Raw genomic sequence first — 24,996 nt, forward strand, 5'->3', positions numbered from 1 at the left:
CTCCCTTTCAGACAAGACTGGGGAAAAAAAAAAAAGTTCAGTGGGCTTTTATTTCATATACATGTGACGTATTTAAATCCTTGGGCAAGAAGGTTAATGAGGCTGACACTACTCCATGCATGAGTGACCTACTTTTTTGAATTGTGAGGAAAAATATGATGATTTACTCCTCTCAAGCATAAGTGTGCAGGGGACCCAAAGGCATGCCCCCCCCCCGACTGTCCATGTAACATGGCTCAAGGTAATATCCCAATATCCCACTGTCCCAGTTTTTAAAAACAATAATTTTCACTGTCAAAAATGTGATAGATCATGAAAAAAACCTCTAATATACAAATTAGCTACACATATTGTGACCCACACATCATGACTTTATTAGTTTTTTGACAGATTTTTTTTATCAAGAAGAAAATATAAAAGAAAAACCATGAGCACTATCTAATGAGGGGATCCACTACTACTCCAACAAACTTTGCAAGCTCTCCTCGATTATTTGGGTGTCTTTATCCTGGCCCTTTTTGCTAAAGGCAGAGGTCACATCTACTAGCAGTGATTTGAATATCACATGTGACTATTCCAGCCCATCTGCCAGTCACAACATCTCAAGTAATGAAACTTGGAATCCTGGTAATGAAAATGGCTTCCATGGCCTCGTCAAGCTTTCAGGGGGCTCTTCAGATCCAGGGACTCATTTCTGGATTGTCTGGGTCAACACTGGCTGGGACTCAGACAATTCTGGTTTTCTTCTTTGAAGGCATAAGCCTGCCAACCTCTCCAACCTACATCGTGTAGTGTTATCCTTCTGGTTTGTTTGTAAATCTCAAACTGTTCTATGGTGAAAAGTTTGCTAAAACGTAAAATAATAAGACTGTAACCATACAATTATAAATAAACTGTTCCAGTTTTTCATAGTGACTAAGACATAGTATTTGCTCTGGGAAGAAAACAAGCAAGCATGCAAAGAGTGTCACCACAACAGGTAAGACACAAACATCAAGGTGAGACTGGGGAGTCCAGAAAGGAGTAAAGAGGGTACTTGGCCCCATCACACAGGGTAGGCTCAGAAGAAAGCTCTCTGAGCTATAACTTGATGTCTCCCACTTGTAAAGAGGAATCACTAGTTTTATTTCAGCCCACTGCTGAAATTCCTCTTCAATTCTCTAACTCCATTAGCAAATAACTCTCTGGTTTACATGTTGGTGTTTCACTGTCAGACTGATTATCACCTTTTTTCCTGGCTTCCTCCTTCCTCTCTATTTCATTAGGACAATATAGCTAAATATCTTTTTGTGTTCACGATGCTTAGTTCTGTTCTCTTACATTCCAGACACAGACTTCACCCTCCCTAAGATGTGGAACATTTCACTATCAGCTTAGATCTCTGCCAGGTAGGCTAACCTGCCCACTCTCAGCCCCACCCTCTTGTCCCACTCCTTCCCTTTATCGTCTCAGCCCTCACTGGTGCACACGCCTCTCTTCCATGACATACATGCTAAATCCAGACCCTTCTTCCATCTTTATACTTGCTCTTTCATGTTTCCTTCTTTTAAAAATTTTCTTTAATGTTTACTCATTTTTGAGAGACAGAAACAGAGTGCGAGTAGGGGAGGGGCAGAGAGAGGGAGACAGAATCTGAAGCAGGCTCCAGGCTCTGAGCTCCAGGCTCTGAGCTGACAGCACGGAGCCTGACGTGGGGCTCAAACTCACAAACTGTGAGATCATGACCTGAGCCAAAGTTGGACACTTAACCAATTGAGCCACTCAGACGCCCCTCCCCCATGTTTCCTTTTTTTTTTTTTTTTTTAATTTTTTTAAATGTTTTTATTTATTTTTGAGACAGAGACAGAGCATGAGCAGGGGAGGGGCAGAGAGAGAGGGAGACACAGAATCTGAAGCAGGCTCCAGGCTCTAAGCTGTCAGCACAGAGCCTGACGTGGGGCTCGAACTCACAGACTGTGAGATCACAACCTGAGCTGAAGTCTGACCAACTGAGCCACCCAGGCGCCCCTGCCCATGTTTCCTTTTTAATGTATAGTTTCACTTCCCCCATAGTGGTAATCCTCCTCCCCAATTAATCCCAACCAGCCTTCAACCTACCAACACAATACCAGACATACCTCTCGAAAACCTACATATGCTATATCATAATTACATTTTATTTCTGGCTCTTTGAACACTACATTTATTTTCTCAATAATGTATTAATTCCAAACATTTGATAGCAATCAACAAATTTAAAAAGTATGCTAACTTGACTACTTGGCTAATTTCTTTAACAGGTAAAACAAAGAGCAACATGTATGACACACAACGTATTGAGCCATATGTGTGTGTTTGTAGTATATATATTTTTTTTAATTTTTCTTTAACGTTTATTTATTTTTGAGACAGAGAGAGACAGAGCATGAACGGGGGAGGGGCAGAGAGAGAGGGAGATGCAGAATTAGAAGCAGGTTCCAGGCTCTGAGCCATCAGCCCAGAGCCCGACGCGGGGCTCGAACTCTCGGACCTCGAGATCGTGACCTGAGCTGAAGTCGGATGCTTAACCGACTGAGCCACTCAGGCGCCCCTGTAATATATATTTTAAATAATTATATGTTTAGATTCTCTCCCCTGAAACTTCTCCCTACCCACTCTGTTCCAAAACTAATAGGTCTTCAAGCAGAGAAACAATGTCTGTAATGCCTAGAATATCCTGGAGTCTATTTAGAAGCACACAAGATAACATTGACGGAATACCTTAGTATGTATAAAGTACAATTAACAAAGATTAATACTATGTCTTTGGTGTCATAAATAGGCCAGCTGCAAATGCCACTAACATGGAAACTGTCTAATAGTGAAAACTATTTCTTATAAATTAATCTATTTAAAAGGAAAATATTTCGGGATGCCTGGGTAGCTCAGTTGGTTAAGTGTTCGACTTCGGCTCACGTGATGGTCTGGAGCTTCCTGAGTTCGAGCCCCGCGTCGGGCTCTGTGCTGACAGCTTGGAACCTGGAACCTGCTTCAAATTCTGTGTCTCCCTCTCTCTCTGCCCCTCCCCAACTCGCACTCTGTCTCTCTCTCTCTCTCTCTCTCTCTCTCTCTCTCTCGCAAGAATAAATAAACATTAAAAAAAATTTTTTAAAAGAAAAATATCTCATGCATATTTTGAACGGCTAAGGTTAGCTAAACAGTAATGTATAATGGTTTCATACCTTGGTTATTTTGCTGATATGCTAATCATTAATTTATTGTGATTAGTGAAGTTATCAATGTTTTTAATTCAGGGACCAAAGTATTTCCTTCAAAAAAATAAGTGTAGAGAAAATACTCATATATGAACATCTGATTCTATTTATTTCTTTAGCAGAAGAGAAACAAAAATCCCAAAGCAATGAAACAAAGGTTTTCAGCTCACAAATTGGTGCACATTTCACTGAGGCAGGTTGTTACAACTGATCAAGACCAAAGATGGAGCCAGCCATTTGTGGCCAATTCCTAAAGACAACCGTCACAAAATTCATGGTGCAGCCTTGAAAAGGGTGTGTCTGGAGGTACTGCTTGGGGGATCACTTTCCCTACCACCCGGTGGGGTAACTCACAGCACAGGCAGCAGAGAGGTTGTCATATCAACAGTTTCATTTGCTCTGTACCCTAAACTATGTTTTTGCGGGGATTTTGTGTTGATGAAAAGCAATAGTCCAAGAACTTAAAAGTACAAGAATTTAGGTTACCATATCAGGGACTCTCTCTCGCTCTCGCTCGCTCTCGCTCGCTCTCTCGCTCTCTCTCATACACAGCCTAAGAAAGCTGAAGAAACAGAAAGCTGCAAAGAACAGTTCCCAAAATCCAGAGGTCATTTTAGACTGACAGTCAATTTAAATCCTGCTGGAATCTTTTACAGGTGACTAGAACATGTGTGTGTGTGTGCGCGCGCGCGCGCGTGTGCGAGCGCGCACGCATGCGCACACTTTTCTTTGAAGGAAAAAAAAAAAGAAGAAGAATTTAAAGCCACAGGGTACACCATAACAGGAAGCTAGACATTGAACCATGAAGACCAGAAGCACGGTTATGTACAGTAGGTGCTAATCCTACTTTCTGCTTCTGGTCCTCTGGATTAAACAACACTGAGAACACAGAAGTCTGCACAAACTACTGAACCATCCAAGTGGGCCCCAAGCTGCTAAAGGCCATGACCAGACTAACTTCCTGTCATGGTCTGCACTGAAGTTCTGCACTACAGTTCTCTAAGGGAGGGGGAGTCTATGTCTGGCCAGCTGGCATCACTGAACCCCTGGCTGGTTATAAAAAAGGTGTTCCCATCTACACATAGGGAAAGGTGTATCTGTTTATGAAATTGGAACTTTACTATTTGATTCCATAAATAATGAGGATGGATTGCCTCAAAATAGAAAAATGTGCATGTTTCAAATTTACATCTTGCCAGCACCTGAGAGGGTCTGACCAATGACACCATGAACATACATGGTGCTTCGAGAAATCTGCTTCCCAGAACTCTGCAACCCCTTGACCTTACCTATGAGTTCAAGGATTATTGTGACTTTTCCTTTTTTGACTGTTACTCCATTTAGTCAAGCTAAAGCCATGTTGTACTTTTCCAAAGGGTAGATGAAATTATAGAAATGACTGAAACACAAGTAAACTAAGAGAGTGGACCAGAACTGGGCAGTGAAAGGCAGACCCGGGTGGTGTCTGGGGAGTTCACTGATCCTTTCAGTTCCCTTCTCTCCTCTTTACCACCAACAGAAGAAACCATGATTCCTACCACTTCCCAGAAATTCTCAGACCAAGAGCTCTGTCCAAGGAGATAATAATATCTTCCGAATGCGCTGGCAGCCCCATGAAAGATGGGAAAACCAGCCAGTGAGGTCAGGCTTAGGAGAAAGAATGGGGTCCTTCAGGACCTGGTAGTGCACAGTGATTTGATACTCTGGTTCCGAGGACCAACTGGACAAACAGGTAGAGCTCCAAAATGTCATTTCTCTATTGGTATTTAAAACTCAGAACGGCTTTTCCAATAGAAACAATGTTAATAGGTGGTGGTTTGGTCCCTGGGCTAGTCAAATAGCAGTCTCTATCAGCTAAATAGGCTATTGTAGACTGGTCTGGGAACCTGACCACAATTTAAAATGTTGTTTCTATGGGAAAACACATTCCACGGCAGGCAACCAGAAGGAAACTTGGCTACTCAAACCCGTGGTCCCTGCAGCTACAGTAAGCTGCCCAGTGAGCTGTGAGAACTGAACACCTTCATCTCAGGCTACTCCACAGTCTTGAGGCGGCAGCTGGAATCAGAACTTGCCCAGCCCCAGACCCGGTGCCATCCCCCACGCCTGCACGAGCCTGTCAGGGCCAACAGGATAGCCATAGGTCAATAAAGCAGGGATTTAAAAACCGAGGAGTAGCTACCAGAAACTAGTGTAATATTGTGTGTCAACTATACTCAAACAAACAAAAAAACTGGGAGTAATTGGCTATTCTAATCCTTACTGTACCTGATTTCTTTAGAGACCAGAAGGTTCCACCGCACCAGCAACTATATTATGAGAACAGTATCCTGGACTGGTTCACAGACCAAAAGTTCAGTGAGCCACTTCCAGAAAGACTGGCTTCCGGATGAAGCAAGGGAGGTCAATTTTGAAGTCTATCTGGGTACCTCAATCTCATCCTCTAGTTACTCAAGCATTTCAGATCTCTTGGAATTCAATAATTGCCCTCTCTTCTGCAATGGGAGTTCTCTTAAGATAGAAAATTCAGATTTATCTTTACAACCCAGCACCTAGGACAACACCTGAGTCTTAAATGGTAAACAAAGGGTTAGGGTTTCAAATGTGCCTCTGACTAAGACAAAAAATGAGAAAGAATTCTGTCAGAGTAGTGAACACTTAATGTATTGAAAAGGCACATGTTTATAAGAAATTAAATAACAAATTAAAATAATGAAAAAGATAATTACTACTAAGAAATCAATTTCATTTCATCTACTTTTTTTAATTTTAAAACCTTACAATGAAAAACTGAATACATAAGATACCCATAAATGGAATTCATGGGTATGAAAGTAAAATTCTTCCGTATTTCAGGTGCACCACTTAAAAACACTTTACAGCTACCAAAGTTTCAGAGGCCTTGTGCCTCAAACTTTATTTACTAGGAGTCAAGAGCCAATGGGTCTTCTAAAACATTTATCTACCAAACCCTTTCATCAGAACAGAAACAATGTTTTTGCCACGGAACAAAAAAAATAGAAAATAAATCATTGGTAGAATTTAAGTTTCTAAACAGTCAGAAGTTAGCTAAAACCATGTAGTTATAAAGATTATTTCATTGAAATTAACAATTCACAGAATTAGGCATAAAAACTTTGATGACTTTTTTTAACTTTGTAACTGAGGCAAAGTTATAAACATTTAATTCTAAACATTTAGATATCTGGAAAAATTTTAAGAAGAATAGTCTAATTTAAATTTGAGGAAATTTGACTAACTCGGGAATTTATCTAGTCCATGTAAAGACACACGGTAGAATAAAAGTAATAATTAGCAATTTTCAGAGACCTTTATAATTTACAAAATGATCATGTGACTCTTCTCCTGAGTCCTATCAAGAAAATATATTGCTGTGTTCATTTTCAGATGAGGAAACTGAAATTCAGAGAAGTGAAGTAATTGTACAATGGCCACACAATGGAAACATGTCATAAATCACTAATTAAAAACAAAAAGAATTTATTAATAAAACATTCCAACATTAGTACTAGAGATTTTTAGATTAGAGATTAGAATGATGTTTCCATAAATACCCTAACAAGAATGTGTGCCTTTATATAAACGAAATTATGCATAATTTTTTGTATTTTTGTTTTCTTTTCTTAGATCTGCAAAAACAAACATTTTAAGACAGATCTTATAAAATATATTGGAAAAGGAAAGCAATGGTAAAAGGAACACAGTTGAGAAACACTCACTCCTATAGGCTGGTACTTCTGTGTAGTGAGTATCATATCCCATACCCTCTAGTGAAGATATGAGTCAGCTCTTAATATGTTCAGTTTTGGGGGAGTGGGTGGGTCAGAGGCAATGTAGAGATTCTAAATGTGGATAATTCAAAACCTACTCATAGCTGCCACTGGAATGTGTTTTATGCATGTAATTGAATATGGGTGTGACTTGTCTTTTGAAAACTAAATTCAAGCAAAACCAGCAGATCATGCAGGCAACTGTCTGACCTGGCTTAGGAAGACAATGAGCTACACAAAGGCCAGAGTGACCCAGATGATGTTGTAAAAAACTCTCCAGTTTCAGGTCTCTAGAACTTAATCCAGAGGCTGTCGACACGCTGCCCATTACATGGAGAACGTGGCAACTCACCTTTCAACCGCCAACACATCTCTTCCCTGAAATCCAAACCAGAAGATTTCCCTCTCAGCTTGAGTGATAACAGCACTGTCCTCTCAACACTTTTGGAGCTCTGGGGAAGGTGTGATAGGGTTCGTGTTGCAAGCTATAATTAAGCAGAATGGGTGCCAAATACCAAAACAAAGCTTCAACGCAGCAACAACCTTTAAGAAGAAAGTGATGCTCACTGGATAGCTGAGGGTATTTTAAAAGTTAATGTAATTTTATTTTTTTTAACTTTTTTCATGTTTATTTTTGAGAGAGAGAGAGAGAGAGAGAGAGAGAGAGAGAGAGTGGGGGAGGGGCAGAGAGCAAGGGAGACACAGAATCTGAAGCAGGCTCTAGGCTCTGAGCTGTCAGCACAGAGCGTGACCACAGGCTTGAACCCATGAACCACGAGATCATGACCTGAGCTGAAGCCGACTAAGCCACCCAGGCGCCCCACTAATTTTAAGTGTAATAGTGGTACTATATTTATGCTTCTTAAAGAGTTGTAGATTTTAGAGGTACATATTGAAATGGTCACAACAAATTAAATGGTTTTTCATGGGTTTACGTCAAAATAATCTCTGGCAGAGGAAAGAAGTAGATAAAAGAAGATTGACCATTAACTGATAAGGGCTAAACCTGGAGTTTCACTGCATTATTCTCTCTAGTTTTGTATATATTTGAAATTCTCCACCTTAAAAAGTAAAAAAACAACTTTGAAGCAGCATGTGATCTAGTTCATTCTGATAGCCTTCCTCTCCTACATGCCACCAGGGCAATACACGTTCTTCCTTTTTCATTCACTTGAAGACCTCCTTTTTTTTCTTTTAAGTTTTACTTTTTTAAGTAATCTCTACACCCAACATGGGGCTCAAACTCACGACCCCAAGATCGAGAGTCGTGTGCTCTACTAACTGAGACAGCCAGGTGCCCCTTAAAGACCCACTGTTATCTGTTACCCAACTCAACATTCTTGAGTGGGATGGGGATCCCCATTTAGTCCAGGGTGCCTGGGTGGCTCAGGTTAATTGTCCAACTCTTGGAATCGGCTCAGGTTGTGATCTCACAGTTTCATGAGTTCAAGCCCTGCACCAGACTCTGCACTACCAGCGTAGAGCCTGCTTGGGATTCTCTCTCTCCCTTTCTCTCTGCTGCTTCCCCATTCACGCTGTCTTTGTCTCTCTTAAAATAAATAAATAAACTTAAAAAATAAAACATTAGAAATAATAACAGTACAACCCCAGCCTCTTTACCGTCTTACACAAGTGGCAAGAACTAACCGAAGTTTTTCTCTAAATCTCAAGTATGCAGCTACCAAATAAGGTTAATGTTCATTAGACGAGGAATCTAAGGACAAAGGACTTAACCACACTCTTGCAAACTAAGCATGTTAGCCCAGGGGATGGGTTTCCTTAGGCATTACAACTACTTTTTTGACATGATCCATTTTCATAAGGATCCCTTGTCTTTCCTTATGGCCAACATAAACCCATCAGTTAACAAAAGATGAGTTTGAAGGAAAAAGGATTGATTTGTATCAGGTCCATCCATAAACGGACTGAATTTTGGCACTCTGTTCACAAGTGGAAGAATTCTTATAGTCATGTGAAATATGAAAGAGAAGGAGGAAATCATTTAGCAAGGAACCCTGGTATGCTTTCTGACTCCTCAATATGTGAGAATGTGTGTTTAACAACCTATTTCCAAGAAAGGGCCCAAATGCAAACGAGCAGAGGGAATCCATCCAAGGGCAAATTAATTAGATACTGTTGTCTAGAATTCTGTCAGATGTTCAAAAATTTCTATACAAAGTCAGAACTGCTGACAAAAAAAGAAAGGAAGAAAGAAAGAAAGAAAGAAAGAAAGAAAGAAAGAAAGAAAGAAAGAAAAGAAAAATGGCTTGCATATTCTTGTAAGATTCCTGAAAGGTTTTCAAAAGGTTAAAAAGAAAAGTTTATTTTGTTATTTGGGGTTTATTTTTTTCCGGGGAAGTTAGTAAAGCAGAGAAGATACCTGGTTGGTTGTTTGTTTTTATATTTTTGTTTTCTTATAAACTTTGATTGTATTGGTGACGGGGCGTTTACCCCAAAGAGATGAGAGATATTAGGTAATTTGAGCATTTTTAATGACAAAGAAAAACAACTGTTATCTGTTTATTCTTTATTGAAAGCGCTCTTATTTCTACAGCCTGTGAATGAAAACGAAGCAACCACAACTTCCTAGGCTTTATTGCCAATCAGTTAACCAGAGGTTGGTATGTTAGGGTGCAGGGTATAGGAACTCTACCAAAGCATTGCCTAAATTAAAATAATGTATGTTTTTATTACACGTTTCCAGATGCTTAGTAGTTTAATATCTCTTAAAGGTCGACTCTCATTAGAATCAAAGTGTAAATCATTAAAAGAAAATGAAAAACAAGATTTTCAGTTTCTCAAGAGAAATTGCACTCAGAAGAAAAACAACAACAAATAAGAATCCTTTGTACTGAATGAGCATTATGTTGCTGCAGGGCCTGAAGCCAAGGGAAGGGAACGCTCACTTGGACAGCAAAGGCCATGGCTCCTCTCAGAGGTGGCCAATCTGAGTCAGCCTGGCCCCAAATCACGTAAGATGGTCTGCCCACAAAGCATCCAGAGGGAACAGTAATGACAGAGTGAGTTGAGGGAGTTCTGGGTGTATGGAAAGGGAGCTTTCTCAGTTTGGGTGCAGATACTGTGTTTACCACCTAGTACCCCTTTACTTCTTTGAACCCATTACACATGACTCAGGCCTGGCCCCCGAGTGCCCCATTTCTTTGGCCACAGTGATGGGCATGTGACAGGAGCGGTGCCAAAAGAAATGACCAGCAGGAAGGAGACAAGGCCTGTTCACCAGAGCTACCAATAAAAAAATACAAACTTCTATGGAGGAGTTGAGGGGGCCGTATGAATAAGAGATCACACTCAGTTAAGTTTATTTCCCAATAACGGTAACACAATTTGGGGGTAAGAGAAATTTAAAAATCAAAACCTTATCAGCATACTGTCTTTAGGTATAACCAGACCTCCAGAGGCAAAGTGAATTTCCATTAAAATGATATTTTCAAAATGTTTGAAGTTCAAGTTTGCCCCCTTTCCTTCTGAACTAATCGGTTCTAAAATGAGAAAGTTGAGACTGTGGTCTCCAGATACCAATGGTTGTTTAACTTTTGGCTTTGGCCATAAAAATCCAGCCTCTTTGTATGACTCCAACCCCTCCATAACAGCATTATAATCATCCTCATCACCATAGCGAAACACATAAAACACTATACTAGGAACTTGAAGGGTATTGTCTCCCTGAATGTTAGAACAACCCAGAAAGGTGAGCATTATAATCTCATTTTACAAGTGAAGAAATTGAGAGTCAAATAGATCAAGCCACTTGTCTGGGGTTCCTTCCTAGTAGGTGGTGGAGCCAGGATTTGCCTCCAGGCATGTCTATGTCCACACTTCCACGCCTCCCTAAAAACATGGCCAATGGTTATTAGCGTTCATTGAAAATGTCTCCGCGCTCCTTTAAAATATAGTCTCACAAACAATCCCACTGTACCCAGCTACCCACAACCAGGCTCAAATAGGAAACAGTGTGAGGTAATTATAACGTATACCCCAGCCACTAGCTCCGGGTTTTCATGACTGAGCTGCCAAATCACTCCTAGCCAACTCTTCAGGAAATGTTCAGACACTTTCTCAGATTCCAGCTAAAACATCAACGATGTGGCCCTAGGGAGTATAGAGCTCACAGGGTGGTAATGGGATATAAAATTTGCAAACTTGAGGTCAGTGGCCTAAACTCTGGGGTGTGAAGCAGCAGCAGTCCATGATAGATTAAAAACTATTTGTCAACTTGAACGTTGCATATCAAGTCCCTCCTTGTAAAACACTTGCCCACATCACCTTAGACATTAACCCCATCAGTAAGAAGAGAGAAAGATACTCCAGATGTAGTTCTGTCTAGAACCATTGGAAAGACTATAATATCAACAGACTTGAGATGGGGTGTTCATTCTGAGAGTTAAACATTAGGTCTCGTTCAAATGCAGTTAACGCTCAAAAATAGTTGTCACTTGGCTTAGGCAGATGTTCTAAAATTATTGGGATAGATGATACGGAAGAAAGAACAAGAATTTAAGATTTGTGTTTCTTCATTGGCATGTTTCTTAATATAATCTAAAGTATAAATGAGTAGTTTAGACAACTGAGTCAGGCAAGTTAGAAGATAAGAGTCAGAGCTTACAGACCTAAAGTTGCTATGGCCTGTCCCAGGACATTTGACATTCTAATTGCCAGTTTCAAGTGTGAGTGGGGTGCTGGTGGTAGGAGGTGGTGCTGCTCTTCAGATTCCCAGAGAAGGCTCCCCCTTCTTATTCTCCCACCCCCTACCTGGCTGCTCTCACTGGCCACTACCCCAATGGAAAGCCCCATCCTACTCAACCGCGCCTAGTATGGAGGCTTCTGTTGACTGCAAGGTAGCACTGAAGAGCTAAATTTCTAGTGCCCACCTTCCCATCAGGATTGACCACTGAGAGGCTGATGGCACTGCCTAAGGCCAAATAAACAAGAACAAGGCAAATGTCCTTGCCTACATAGTGCAGGAAGTGTGCTTATTTGAAGCACAGGTGAGGACTTCAAGACACCAATCACCCTTTCTAAGATATGAAGACAAAGAGGAGGTATAATCTTGTACCCAACAGTATACTTCTACTTAAATTGTCTCTTGCCACTGTGTGGCTCAGCTTCCACACCTATGAAGTAGGGAAGAAAATAAGTACCTTGAGCACTTTTTAATGAACTTTCTCTGGGCTTTGGTTTCAGCATCTGTAAGTTTCTAGACTTGGTCCCACTATGACACTAAGTTATAGTATTTTTGTAAAGAGAGATGGTCTGACTATAAAGGAAGATCTGAGTCATAATTAACTATGCCAAAAAAAAAAAAAACCTTGCAAATAAGAAGAGTCTTTAAAAGTTACCCATCAAAGGCACCAACCTATTAGACTCTGATTATACAATCTTATAAATTAGTACCAATGGGTAGGAGAAATGGTGAACAATAAACCATTATCCATAGGAAAAGGGGGATGCACCAAACTTTACATGGCACCATACACAGAAATTCATCATACATGATGGATTAACCTGCTTTTCCACTGAATCCCTCTAAATGTTTTTACAGGGATCTTTTCTGACATCCAAGTGTCTTTCTTTTTATGGTCTAGCTCCTCCAGAAGCCCTCAGTCCCCTGAGGAGGCTAGTTAAGGCCACAGGTCACCTGGAATGAGGGGGCTGTCATTCATACCTGTAAGAATGCGGCACCTGCTCTGTCCAGCCCAGATCCCTGGCTGATAGCACTCTCCACCCTAGAATTTTCTCCCAATTGTCACCTCCCACCTCCTTTAATCCTTCTCCTTCCCTCTCCTAACAAAATCGTTATCTCTGCTTTTTCTTTTCAAACATCCCAAGACTGCCAAGTAAAAATTTTAAATTTTACTTAGAATTTATTTTTCTTAATGTTTTAACCCTTATTTAATATCTCTATCATCTCTATTTTATTTATAGCTCAGCTTCTGAAGTTACCTGCAAAGAGAAGAAAAGGAAGATGAGATGAGATGGTGGTGATGATGATGATGATGATGATGATGATGGAGGAGGAAGAAAGGAAGAAGGAGGAGGAGGATGAAGAAAAGAAGGAGAAACTGTTGATGATAAAGAAGAAAAAAGAGGAAGGAGGCAAAGGAGAAGAAACAGAAAAACAAAAGAAAACAAACCCTGTCTCTGGAATACATTCCCTTGATTAATAGAGATATTCCTATACTTCAGTTCAAAACCACGAACTTAACAGCAGACATAATGTGTCCATAGGGCCCACATAAATCCTGTCTCCCAACACCAACATCATAAAATGGTTGTACTATATTTGGACTTAGATGTGTTTGGATACTTATATTTGAATGTAAGTATGACTGATGGTCTAGGAATTCACAACCCTTCAACAAAACACTGAACCAAATCACTTGTCTCAGGGAGCAGCTCTCCTAACTCGGAGCCTGCTTGCCGTCTGGAATACATCTTCGGCTGGGAATGGTGGAGATAGGGAATTTTCCTCTCTCCCTTCCGCTCGGAAGGGCTGAATAAATAGACTCAGCGATAATTTCAACAACAACAACAACAAAAAAAACCACTTGAGAAAGTGGTAAAGTCTCAAGAAATAAAAACTAGGATTCAGTATAATAGAGCAGCAGATCTACAATCCAAATTTGACAGTACTCCTCATGTTAATTTTATTTTATTAACGGTATGACTACTCCATTTACGACAGAAATAACAGAGTTCAGTTTGCGATAATACCAACTATTGGCAATCGCATATCTATTTTTATTGGTCAGTTATAATTCCTGATTCCCCCAAAAATGTTTCTGAGGCAAATTACATCAACAGATATAAGAAAAGGAAGCTATTAACAGAAGCTGAAAGCAAACTCTCATACAGAAGAAAGGCAAAATACGCAAAATACTTAAGTTAATAAATTAAAGTGATCACGCATTAAATTTGTCCCTGTCTTAAAAGCTAAAGGAAAAGGGGGGGAAACTTTAGGAGTCTGTTAATTCTCATATTTGAAAAAACAAAATTTGCCAGTTGAAGAGGAACTGTAATCTTATTCCTGGGTTGCATGAGTTCTTTAAATGCAGAAGTGTGGGCAAGCTAAGAACAATGTCCTTAACATTAATCTAACAGATCATGAAGATACACTGTTCATGTAGCATTTTTGATTCGAAGTTACAGAATTCGAAGCAGCTTTCATTCGAAGCAGCAAAATACAATGCAGTATCTCCAATGAAGAAGTAAGTCAATGGGACTTGATCAAGTTAGAGTGAAAACATCCGATCACCTTCTCAAAAACCTAATCCCTACTGTGGTAGCTAGTCTCCAAAGATGTCTCCCCACATTCCTCCCCCCTCTGCAGACACATGCTGGTGCACACATCAAGAGGTAGGGCTTATTAGTCCATGCCCTTGAGTCTGGATGAGGCCTGTGACTTGCATGGATTTCCAGGTCATGCCAGTCCAGGCGAAGTTTGAAGAAAGTCTGGTAGCTTCCATTTTTGTGCTCTTGGAATCCTGAGGTACACTGTGAAAAGTGTGGCTGTGCTGCTGGAGAGTCTATGTGGAGAGGCCACGTGGAGAAGGAGACAATCTGAGACCATACGGAAGAGAACCGAGGAACCTAGCCAACACAGATAACACATCTGAGCCCCTCCAGCTAGCTAGTCATTGAAGTCAGCTCCATAGTCAACTCGTGGGGCTAAAGCATGTGACCAGAGGTCAAAAGGTTATTGTTCAACATCCAGGCCCAATAGACACTTAACCCTGAGCAAGGCCTGATAACTTCACCTGGCGCTCAGTTTCTCCATTTGAAAAAACACACTCAGTGGCTCCATCCCCAGGGACAGGCCCAGGCAGGAGGCCTCAGAGGAGAGCTTTAAAACTTGGAAAGCACCCAGCAGAGCCTGACAAGTGGCTCTTTGCTTCCTTTATTCCCCTCCTCTGTCCTTAGATTAACCACACCAAAGTAAACAGTACTGCAGGCTCCAGTCTACAGAACCAGAAATACACGTGAAGAAGTCATCTCGCTCACTCCAGCCCCATCAGACACTGTGGGAAGCAGAAACAAGATTCCCCACTGTGCCCTGTCCAAATTCCTGGCCTGCAGAATCATAAGAAATAATAAAATTGTTGTTGTTTTAAGCCACTAAGTTTGGGGTAACTTGTTACATAGCAATAAGAAAATCAAAACACTCACAAATGAAACTAGCTTGTTTCCTTATAGTAGAGGAACTAGGGATGGTTTGTTTCTCTTTAGTTTTTTATTAACGGTGCTATATCGTTTTTATGTATAGTAAGTTTTAAGGCACATGGAGGTGGGGGCACCCTAGGTGTGTCTTCCCCTTTGCCTCTCCTCCTGACCAACCAAGTGGCCAGGTACTGCTCATGCTACTTCTAGAACGTCACATGAGCCTTCTCTTCCCCCACCTCCACTGCTCAGGCCATCAATCACTCTCACCCTGACCCCTCTATTAGCCTCCCAGTCCCCCTGACTCTGGCCTCCCTACCTCTAAGCCACACACCTTTCACACATCCACCAGAGCAGCAAAGATCTCATCACGCTCCCACCTTAGAATCCCATACTAGTTCACCATCCTCACCTTTCACAGCAATCAGATAGTAACGTTTTGTGCCCTTTAGTCCCTCTCCCACTCCTGACGGTGTCACCATCTACGGACAAGCACAGGAAGTTGCATACTGCACAAATCCAGGGGGCACTACGTTCCTGGGCTACACTAAGAAGTGTTCCCCTCGAAGGTGTGCAATGCAATCCCTGCCCAACTATACTCGATGTCCCTCAGTCCCTTCACACGTTCCCTTCAGAGCTTTTTCACTCAACTTTTTTCCTTATTTCTCTCCTCTATTTCCTCCAAGCTCTAATGTATGTAGTTTACCTTACCAGTCAATCAAAACTGGTCAGTCAAAAATTGTCTATTGAACAGTAACCACATACCCAGCTCCTCAGTATCCCTAGTGATAAATAAAACAAACAAGAACTCTGCCTTCCAGAAGTTCTCAGTCCTAGTAGACAGTCACTTATTTATCACATAGACGAGAGGTCGGCAAATTTTTTCTGTAAAGGACCAAGTCGCAAATAATTTAGTTTTGCCAGCCACACATTGTCGTAACTACTCCACTCTGCAGCTGCATCAGGAAAACAGACGTCGATGATATATAAACAAATGGGCACGGCTTTGTTTCAATAAAATCTCATTTACACAAACAGGGCTTGGGTCACTGTTTGCCAACCCCTACCGACTTTCACCGTGAAGTCTTTTCTGATGAATCCTATTCCCACAGTGATGCTTCCCTTGGCATATGACTGCATTTGCCTTCATTAGATGTTGAGTCTCTCCCACAGCAATGATAGGGAAGATTCTGGGGAAAGGAAAGTATCAAGAGTATGGGAGAAAGAAATAAACTTACCAGATATAAGATTTATTATAATTGAGAAGCAGTAAACAACACTGGTTAAGAGCACTGACTGTGAGGCCAGATTTCCCAACTCTGTCTCTTACTAGTTTATGTCACCAGAGGAATTACTGAAACTCTGTATCCCTCAGTCTCCTCATCTATTAAATGGGCAAGCAGGTAGAATCTTTCTCATAAAGAAGTTACACATTAAATGAATTAATGTATGTAAAGTGCAAACCTCAGTGATATACCAGAGCTTGCTAATATTTACCATTATTACTGCAATCTCATGTAAAAATTACATTATATTAATGGCTTTGAGCTTAAAGGCAACCATGGTAAAAAACGAAACATAAAAAATTAAATAATTTATCATGTTGGTTAAAAACTTAACACACATTACAGTTTCCACTGAAAAGAGAAACATCTCTCCCAACTCTATTCTGACAAATTTTTCACATAGGACATGAGAACAAAAGATTCTGAATGACATCATGAGGAATGTGTCCCATTCAGAACCATGGGCAATGCAGGACAGTACCTGTGATGGTTACCTACCACCCTTAGTAAAAGTTCAAGGTATAATATAATATAATATAATATAATATAATATATTAATATAAATTAATATAATACTAAAATATATGTGCATCCAAAGACCTTACCAACTCTGACATTCTATAATTCCTTCTGTGTTTTATTAGTGTCTTTGCAGAAATGTTAGGGAAAGTTTCTTGTTTGACAAATTCTAGTGTATTATTAACTATACTTGGGATGTGTGAACTAGCACGAAGAATATTAGGAATTTTAAGTGGAATTTTACCAAAGTCTTAGTCCTACATTTTTGATCAGTGGAATGAAAAACCAAAACCATAACTAAAATTAATGGAGAAAGAAAACTTAATATTAAGAATTTGTCCTTAAAATTTAACCTTTGTGTGCCTCGGCTCTCAGAGCCATAAAAGCCAATAAAAGGACCCACCCAACAGAAATGCTGTGAGCATCAAATGAGTTATCAGATGGAAAACACTGAGAGCAGCGCCTGGGACATAAATGTCATCTAGAAGTCACCTACTAGTGCTATAATTGCTGTTGTTATTTCTGGGTTTTTTTAAGGTGTTTTTTATTTATTTATTTTGTGGGGGGCAGTGGCAGAAGGAGGGAGAGACAGAATCCCAAGCAGGCTCTGCACTGTCAGCACAGAGCCTGATGCGAGGCTCGATCTCATGGATCATACGATCATGACCTGAGCCAAAATCAAGAGTTGGATGGTTAACCAACTGAGCTACCCAGGCATCCTGCTGTTATTTGTTTTTACTTAATCCTACCCCCCATGCCCTCTGCTACCTTCCCACTGACTCCTGGTCCTTCCCATAATGGATTTGACTTTTCCTACCAAATATGAAGCTCCTGCAGGCTACAGGCTGGATGTCTCTGCATTCCGCAGAGCTAAATTCAGGCTGGCCTTCAATCAAGGCTTCCTGAATTAATGAACTCTTTGAAATCCCATCTAATGATCAGTTAGTGTTAAAATCTTAGGAGTCCTGCCTTTGATGATTTTATAATCTGATGGGAAAATGAAACTTAACAACGGCTGCCATATAACTCCGGCCTGATTTCAGCCTTCTTAAAAAAAAATTTCATGGAAAAAATTCTAAGTTGCATCAGTAGGGCCCATTTGTGGGATTGGTTTCTAGATGCAAAGAAATTGTTAATATAGTTTCCTTCTATTTCCAAAAAATATTTGAAATCTTATATTCATATCAAAAACAAAGGTTAAACTTCACAAATTGGTTGTTTGGTTTACTGAAGGGAAAAGCAAACAAAGTCTGGGTAAATAACCTAATAATCTGTTCAGTATTTTGCTTGATAAGCGTCATTGGCCTAATAATATATTCTTTTTAATCATCAGCCACACAAGACAACAAAGGAATATTTCAATGATCTTTAGAATTCCTAATAAGCTTGGAGAGATGTCTGCACTTCCTTTTCCATCAGCCTGGACCTCATCTCACGGTAGGCTGATATATGTTTTAGTTAACACTCAATACCAACAACTTACGTGTTTTTGTAAACAACCTCTATGTCTTAAATGCTACAAAATGAGTCATAACATAAATCAGTATTTTGTGTCCATCTTCTAATTTAAAATGTGGAGTTGCTAAAAACTTCTATTTAAAAATATCTTTTTTTTTAAAGGTATTGCAATATTTTAGCTTAACCTTTTCAATAAATACAAAGACAAACCATACCACTTCAGGAGTCTTTTCCCCATATTATTAGCCTACCTGACTTCAGATGAAGGCTTAAAGTCATCTTTGTAAAGTAAACGGACTTTATAAAGTCTACAGAACTTTGTGTCCCCTGTTAAAGTTCTTTATTTGCATAACAGACTTCAGTGTAATTAATCCCTTGGAGTTTGCCAGCACATAATCTACCCTGTGTACCAACTGTCCCGTGTGGATTTTTCTGGTAACAAGACCTCTGGAAAAAATAAACAAACAAAGACAAAAAAAAGTACGCAATAGGGGACAAATTATGTGAAATACACCCAGTGTCATACACTTATAAACCAGGCAACAAGGATAGAAATTCTCAATCTGTCTTATCAGATTTGGGAAAAATGGGTTTCACTCTAAAGACTTTTTTCCCCTTTGACAGGAAACTGCAATATTTCCTTATTTCAGAGCTAAAACAAAAGGCAATATTAATAATATTTATTATATATAACACATAACATAATAATATATATTATAATACAATATATTATAATATAAATCTATAAATATGATAACATATTATATATAATATGTATGCATTATATATAAAATATAAATATTTATTTATTAGGATAAATGGTTCCTAACTACTGCTATTCAAGTAGAGCTGTGTGTTTTTTTAAATCAAATAGTCTCCCACACATTTGGCCTAATCACAGAAGTTAAGAATTCAGCTGAGAAACATTCTTGTGAACTGAAATTCGAACAATAAATCTAGGATTTTATTGTTTCTCATAAAGTCGCTTCACACATGTTAAGCAGTGCCCCAGTCAAAGGAAAACTACTATACATGTATTATTTGAAAACATTTTTGAAGCTTCCAAAATTCTCCTTTCAAAATAGAGAAAAATGCGATTTTTGCAGAGTGAATGGGGACCACACTCATTCCATAAAAAAAGGATTTCCTGTAAAAAAGAAATTGGCAATTTCGTCTAAGAAAACACAGCGAAAGCTGGGAAGAAACTTGAGGATGCTTAAATTTCCACTGTGGAACAACTTCTGTTGCCCAGTGGGAAGGGGAAAACACACACACACACACACACACACACACACACACACACACACACACAAACACCTGCAACAGGATGGAAGAGAAGAAGACAAGCTAGAACTACAGTCTTTAAGGGGAAAAGTTAGGCACATCCCCAGTCTGTGAGGCGGGGTGCGAACAGGAAAGGGATACATATCCCAAGAAGATGACCAAGGCAAATTCCATAGTCACCTGTCACATCCAAGAAAGACAAGCAGGTACTGGTGGAAGAGACGAGATGAGTGCACAGTGGACACTGGTGAGTTTAAAGCACATTTTAACCAGAGGAAATATTAGTGAGGTGCTGAAAGCTGCTGCCACCAACTGGGCATCAGGCAGACTTGGGGTTACAAATCACTTTCACTTCAGAAATTGTGCATTTCCATCAAAATGGTCAACAGGTTTTACTGCAGTCAAAGAGGTTAGTTTTGAAGCTGGCAATATTTTAACTAGCAAAAAATAGAAATTGTAAGCAATAACTGGAAAAACGTTACCCACAAATGCTTTTCCTGATGATTTATACAGCAGGGCATGGTTAAAAGACTTATTCATGGGAGACTAAGAGCCATAAGCAGAGAAAATACCTTTTAAATGCTATTCAAATTTAAAAGCAGAATTGGTACTTATTTAAAATCTACAGGAAAACCTTTTCTCCAGAAGTTCTACTTTTATTAACTTATACCACATATAAATTTACACATGTACACATATAGGCATGTAGGAGAATTTGGGAATAGCAAAAAAAAAGAGTAATATAATCCAGAGAGCCATCATTAGGGAACTGTTCCAGCCATGTATGGTATTCTTTGCACCAAGAGAAGGCACAAGGTAGATCCATATGAATTAACAGATGGAGGCACTAAAGATATATAGAAGTGAGCAAGGTTCAGAACAGCATGTACAGTATATTGCATGTATTAAATAGGATACACAGTATACATATATGTATATGTATGTACGTGTATACAAATATATATCTCAATATGCATATATATATGCCTATAATAGTTTTACAAAAATGGTGTCTGAGAGTTAAGAGGGAAAGACTTTTAACTGTATATCCTTTTAAATTATTACTTTTTTACCTCCCCATATATCTATATATCTATATCTATCTATCTATATATACCTATAAAACCTTATAGATAACATGAGAAGCCTAAAAATAAAAACCTTTATATTAGTATATATTACACAGCAAATGTTAACTATAATTATTTTTCAAATCTTTATGTAAAGTCTTATAGATAACATGAGAAGGAGGCACACTCATAATCACTGTTCTATTAATAACACGTTTTTAGGAAGGCTCTATGAATAGCTTGCAATAGAGTAACATCTATGTTAGTAACCAAATACTATGAAGAACACAGAGAGGTGTTGCCCTGTAATCGTAAAAAAAAAAAAAAAAAAAAAAAAAAAAAAAAGGAAAACCCAAGAGAAATAAGTGGTGGTATGAGTAAATCTATGGACATTCTGTTAAGCAACAAAGTAAAGCTCAGTTTCTGTTTTCACACTGAGTTTGTGCCTCCCAAGGAAACAGGCTGGTTGGTGTTAGCACAGAGATGAGACAAATGTCTGGCTGGGCCTGATGTCTCCCTGCAGACTTTCATCCACAAATTTAAACCCCACTTCCTTTCTTCCTATAGGAGCAATGCCATCGAGCTGAGCTATTATGATAATATATATAGCAGAGATTTTTTTTTTTAAGGAAAAATACTAGACTAAATCAGGTCCTTTTGAGAACGTATGAAAATCAGAGTTTTAGTCCATGTGTTGAACTTGCCATGGGCCTTGCACAGCAATGAATGTCTGCTGTCTAATCAGAATCAGGCTTAACATGATAAGCAAATTTCCTTTCCAGCACTGTTGGAATCCTGGATTTATTTTCCACAAAGGCCAAGATGGAACTAAATTAATCATAACTATTTCCTGGGGCCAGAAAATCGTGCATATTTTACCGCAGCCGAAGTGCTTGGCCCTGGCAATCACCTTGTCCCTGGTCTAGACCAAGACTCAAAAACTGGTCCATTCAGTTTACTGCACTTTTTTCTTCCTGCACCTAGGCTATACAAACACAAATTTTATTACATATATCTCATTAAAATATCCCATAACAAAAAGGAATAAAGGAAACGTTCAGCCGCATATCAGATTGGACACCATCACCTGATAACTCGGGATCATATAATCAAGCTACAGAGTTACTCAAAAAGAAGCAACAATGAGAATCAAAAGAACCTCTGTATGTGCATACTGTCTGGGGTCATTTCACAGACTCCTCCAAGGAGATAAAATTTACAGTTCATCCTACTACTTCTATGGGGGCTTGAATTTAAACAATCTCACAGGACAGATTTTTCGTTCAATCTGAACAATTTTAAGGGAAATATATTCCCACCCTTCTTCAATTCAGGGTACTGACAGTCCTTATACCATCAACCTGCCTAGTGTAAATACTTCCTGCTGAAACATTTCCTGTAATAGGGACTTTAGGAAACCTGGGAAATGCTCAATTCCATGTACATCACACATACATCACCGGTTAAAAACACCCGTTTAAGGCCATCCACATAAGCATGACTGCCCCCAATGAAATGAAGAGCCCGTGAGAATCCAAAAGAACCCAAGTTCTCAAAAAAGTTGCCCTGCTCTGCTTCCAGTGCAGACATCACAAAGGCAGTATCAACCAGAAAATTCAGTCCGTAATTTTCATAAGCATAACTCGGTGGAGAGCCAACCATTGACTGTGTCTTCTCTGTCTGTCATTAGACTCCCTTCCCTTCCTGCCCCCTCACCAAAAGAGCATCTGCAAAGGTGCCCACGAGGCAAGCACTTTGCCCTGAACACAACCGGAATTGGCCTGAAGGGAAAGGAATGGGCTTCTCCTCGCCTCTCAGTGGCAGCTCCTCCCCTTCTTCCTCAAAAAACCCTTCTCGCCTCCAAAAATCGGCCTCGACAATGGCCCAAGATTCCTTTTCACCATGACATCTCCTCTGGGGCAGCAATCTTTAAAGCGTTGCAGCAAAGCGGTTTAGCCTCGAATTGGGCGAGGGCCGGACACCCCCTGCACTTCTAAGGTAGCCCCAGGAGATCTTCTCAAGGATCTTTCCGGTGTCAAGAATCGGCCCTGTCCGTTCCCTCTGGATCGTGATACTCGGGAGAAGAGGGAGGGGAGACCCACGCCAAAGGAGCTGGCCCGTTCCATTACCCTTTAAGCGCGTCGTGTCCTCCGCCGCCTCTTCTCTTGGCCCGGCTGGCTCTGGTTTCTTTCACGTTCCCAGCCTCCAAATTGGCGTCGGCCCCATGGCTCGTGTAGGACGCTAAGAGCACGGTAAATCCCAGGACGACCTCCAGCAGCCCTCCTCGCCGCATGATGCCGCGCGGCCGCCGGCTCCCGCAGCCTCTCGCCGCGCCCCGGGCTCGATCCGCGGCCGCCGCTGCGCCCTAAAGCGCGCCGCGCCGCCGGGGTCCCGCTCTCCCGCCGCCCGTCCCCCGGGCCGGGCTCCTCCCGCCTTCTCCAGGCGCTGCTCCCACTTCAGGCGGCCCCTGCCAGCTGCAACAGACAAATCGCCGAGGCGGGGGAGACGTTCAGGGCATCGGGATGCTGAAGCCTTGGGGTCCCCATTCCCGAGCCCAGCCCGCGCGCCGCCTGAGCGTGGCGCAGTTACTTTGGGTAAGTGAAGACCGTTTGGTCCACAGCTGGCCGACAAGCCCAGGCCCCCGCCGGCCGCGGCTCCAGCCAGCCTCTCGGCCTCCCGGACGCCGCCTGAAAAGCGCGCCTCAAAGCACCCATGTCCCGAGCGGTTCGAAACCCCGGAGCCGGCTCGCTGGGTTTATTTTTTTTTTAATGGCACGAAAGGCGCGCGATGCGCGCTTGAACGCCGCAACTTCCCTGACTGCCCTCTCCGCCAAGCCGCGGGGCTGGAAACCCGCCGCGCCGTCCCCGGCCGGCTCCGGGCGCTGCCACCGCCCCCCGAGCATCTGACGCGGAGCCCGGCACCGGGAGCCCCGGGCCAGGAAGCTGTCAGGCAGGGGAGGGCCGGCGCCAGCTGTGGACGTTCCGGGACAGCCCCTCACCCAGTCCCTGTCCCTGCCCTCGGCGCGGCGCAAACGCAAAAGCCTCCGTGGCTGCAGCTCCAGCCCCCGGTGGCCGCCCGACCCCTGTCGGGACCCTGGCTGCACCCACTGGAGAAGCGGCGGCTCCGGCTCCCGAGGCGGCGGCGGCTGTTCCTCGGTCCTGCCCGCGGCAGCCGCTGCCCCGCTCCGCCCGCAGCTGTCCCAGCTGTGGCCGCCTGTCCGCCTGTGGCACCCACAGTCTCTGCCGCGGCTCCCGCGGCCCCCTCCTTTCCCCACCTCTTCAAGTATCGTCTGCGCAGCGGTTTCTCGCGAGAGAAATACTTTTTTAAAAAAAAGAAAGAAAAAGAAAATGACACCCCCTCCTACATCCCCCTCATCGCCACCCCACCCCTCGGCCCCATCCATCCTCCCTTTCCACTCCCCTTTGCCAGCCACCGCCTCGGCGCGGGGGCCTCCCTCGCTCGCTCGCAGGATTAGCGCAGCTGGGAGGAGACAGAGGTGATCAGGTTCTGCCCGGCCTGGGATTTTTCGTTTTGGGGTGAGGAGCTGGGGGGATGGCAAGAAGTGGAGTAGCGGTTTAGCCCTCTCTGCCGCTGGGAGGTCTAGACCCGAGATTAGCCTCTCCCGTGATCTGGGAAGCCCGGCCGGCGCGGAAAGCTGTGCCACCTGCACCAAGAACGCGCGTTGGAGACGGCGGCACCGGAGGCCCCGGCGACCCCGGCGCGAGAGGAGACGCGTCCTGGCTGCCCGCGCCTCCCCGGCGCCGCCTCACTGCTCCTTTCTGGCCGGGCGCGCAGCGGAGACCCGAGTCCGGGAGGCTGGGGCAGGGCGCGTCGCGGGGCTGCGGCACAGGGAGCTACAGGGGCTGGTGTGCGGTCATGGAAGGGTTCGCCGCCGCTGGCACATGCCCCCTGGGCGTCGAGAGCCCACTCGAGGCAGCTCTTTTGAGGCTCACTTCAAGGCACGCAGGATGAATCCAAGATGCTCCAAGTGTCTGAGTGCGAGTCCTCTGATTCCGAGGCCTGTGAATGTTGCAAGCTGAGATTTGGGATGGGGGTGGTAAAGGAATGGTCCTCCTGCCCAGCCCACAGCTAAGATTGGGCTTCTCCTAGACAATCCTAGCTCACCTCCCCAGACACACACACACACACACACACACACACACACACACACACACACACA

General features: G+C 42.1%; 1 protein-coding gene across 1 annotated transcript in view; it reads right to left on the reverse strand.

Annotated features, from left to right (window-relative positions):
* Positions 1–23,197, reverse strand: part of FBN1 (fibrillin 1) — a 242,882-nt gene extending 219,685 nt beyond the window's left edge. The window contains exon 1 of the mRNA XM_040492627.1: positions 22,946–23,197. Coding sequence (XP_040348561.1) covers positions 22,946–23,109 — 164 coding nt within the window. The 5' untranslated portion in view covers positions 23,110–23,197. The remainder of the gene's footprint in view (positions 1–22,945) is intronic.
* Between the last annotated feature and the right edge of the window lie 1,799 nt (positions 23,198–24,996).

Source organism: Herpailurus yagouaroundi, unplaced genomic scaffold (genome assembly GCF_014898765.1).
Source record: "Herpailurus yagouaroundi ecotype Mexico unplaced genomic scaffold, PumYag 184, whole genome shotgun sequence".
NCBI lineage: Eukaryota > Metazoa > Chordata > Mammalia > Carnivora > Felidae > Herpailurus > Herpailurus yagouaroundi.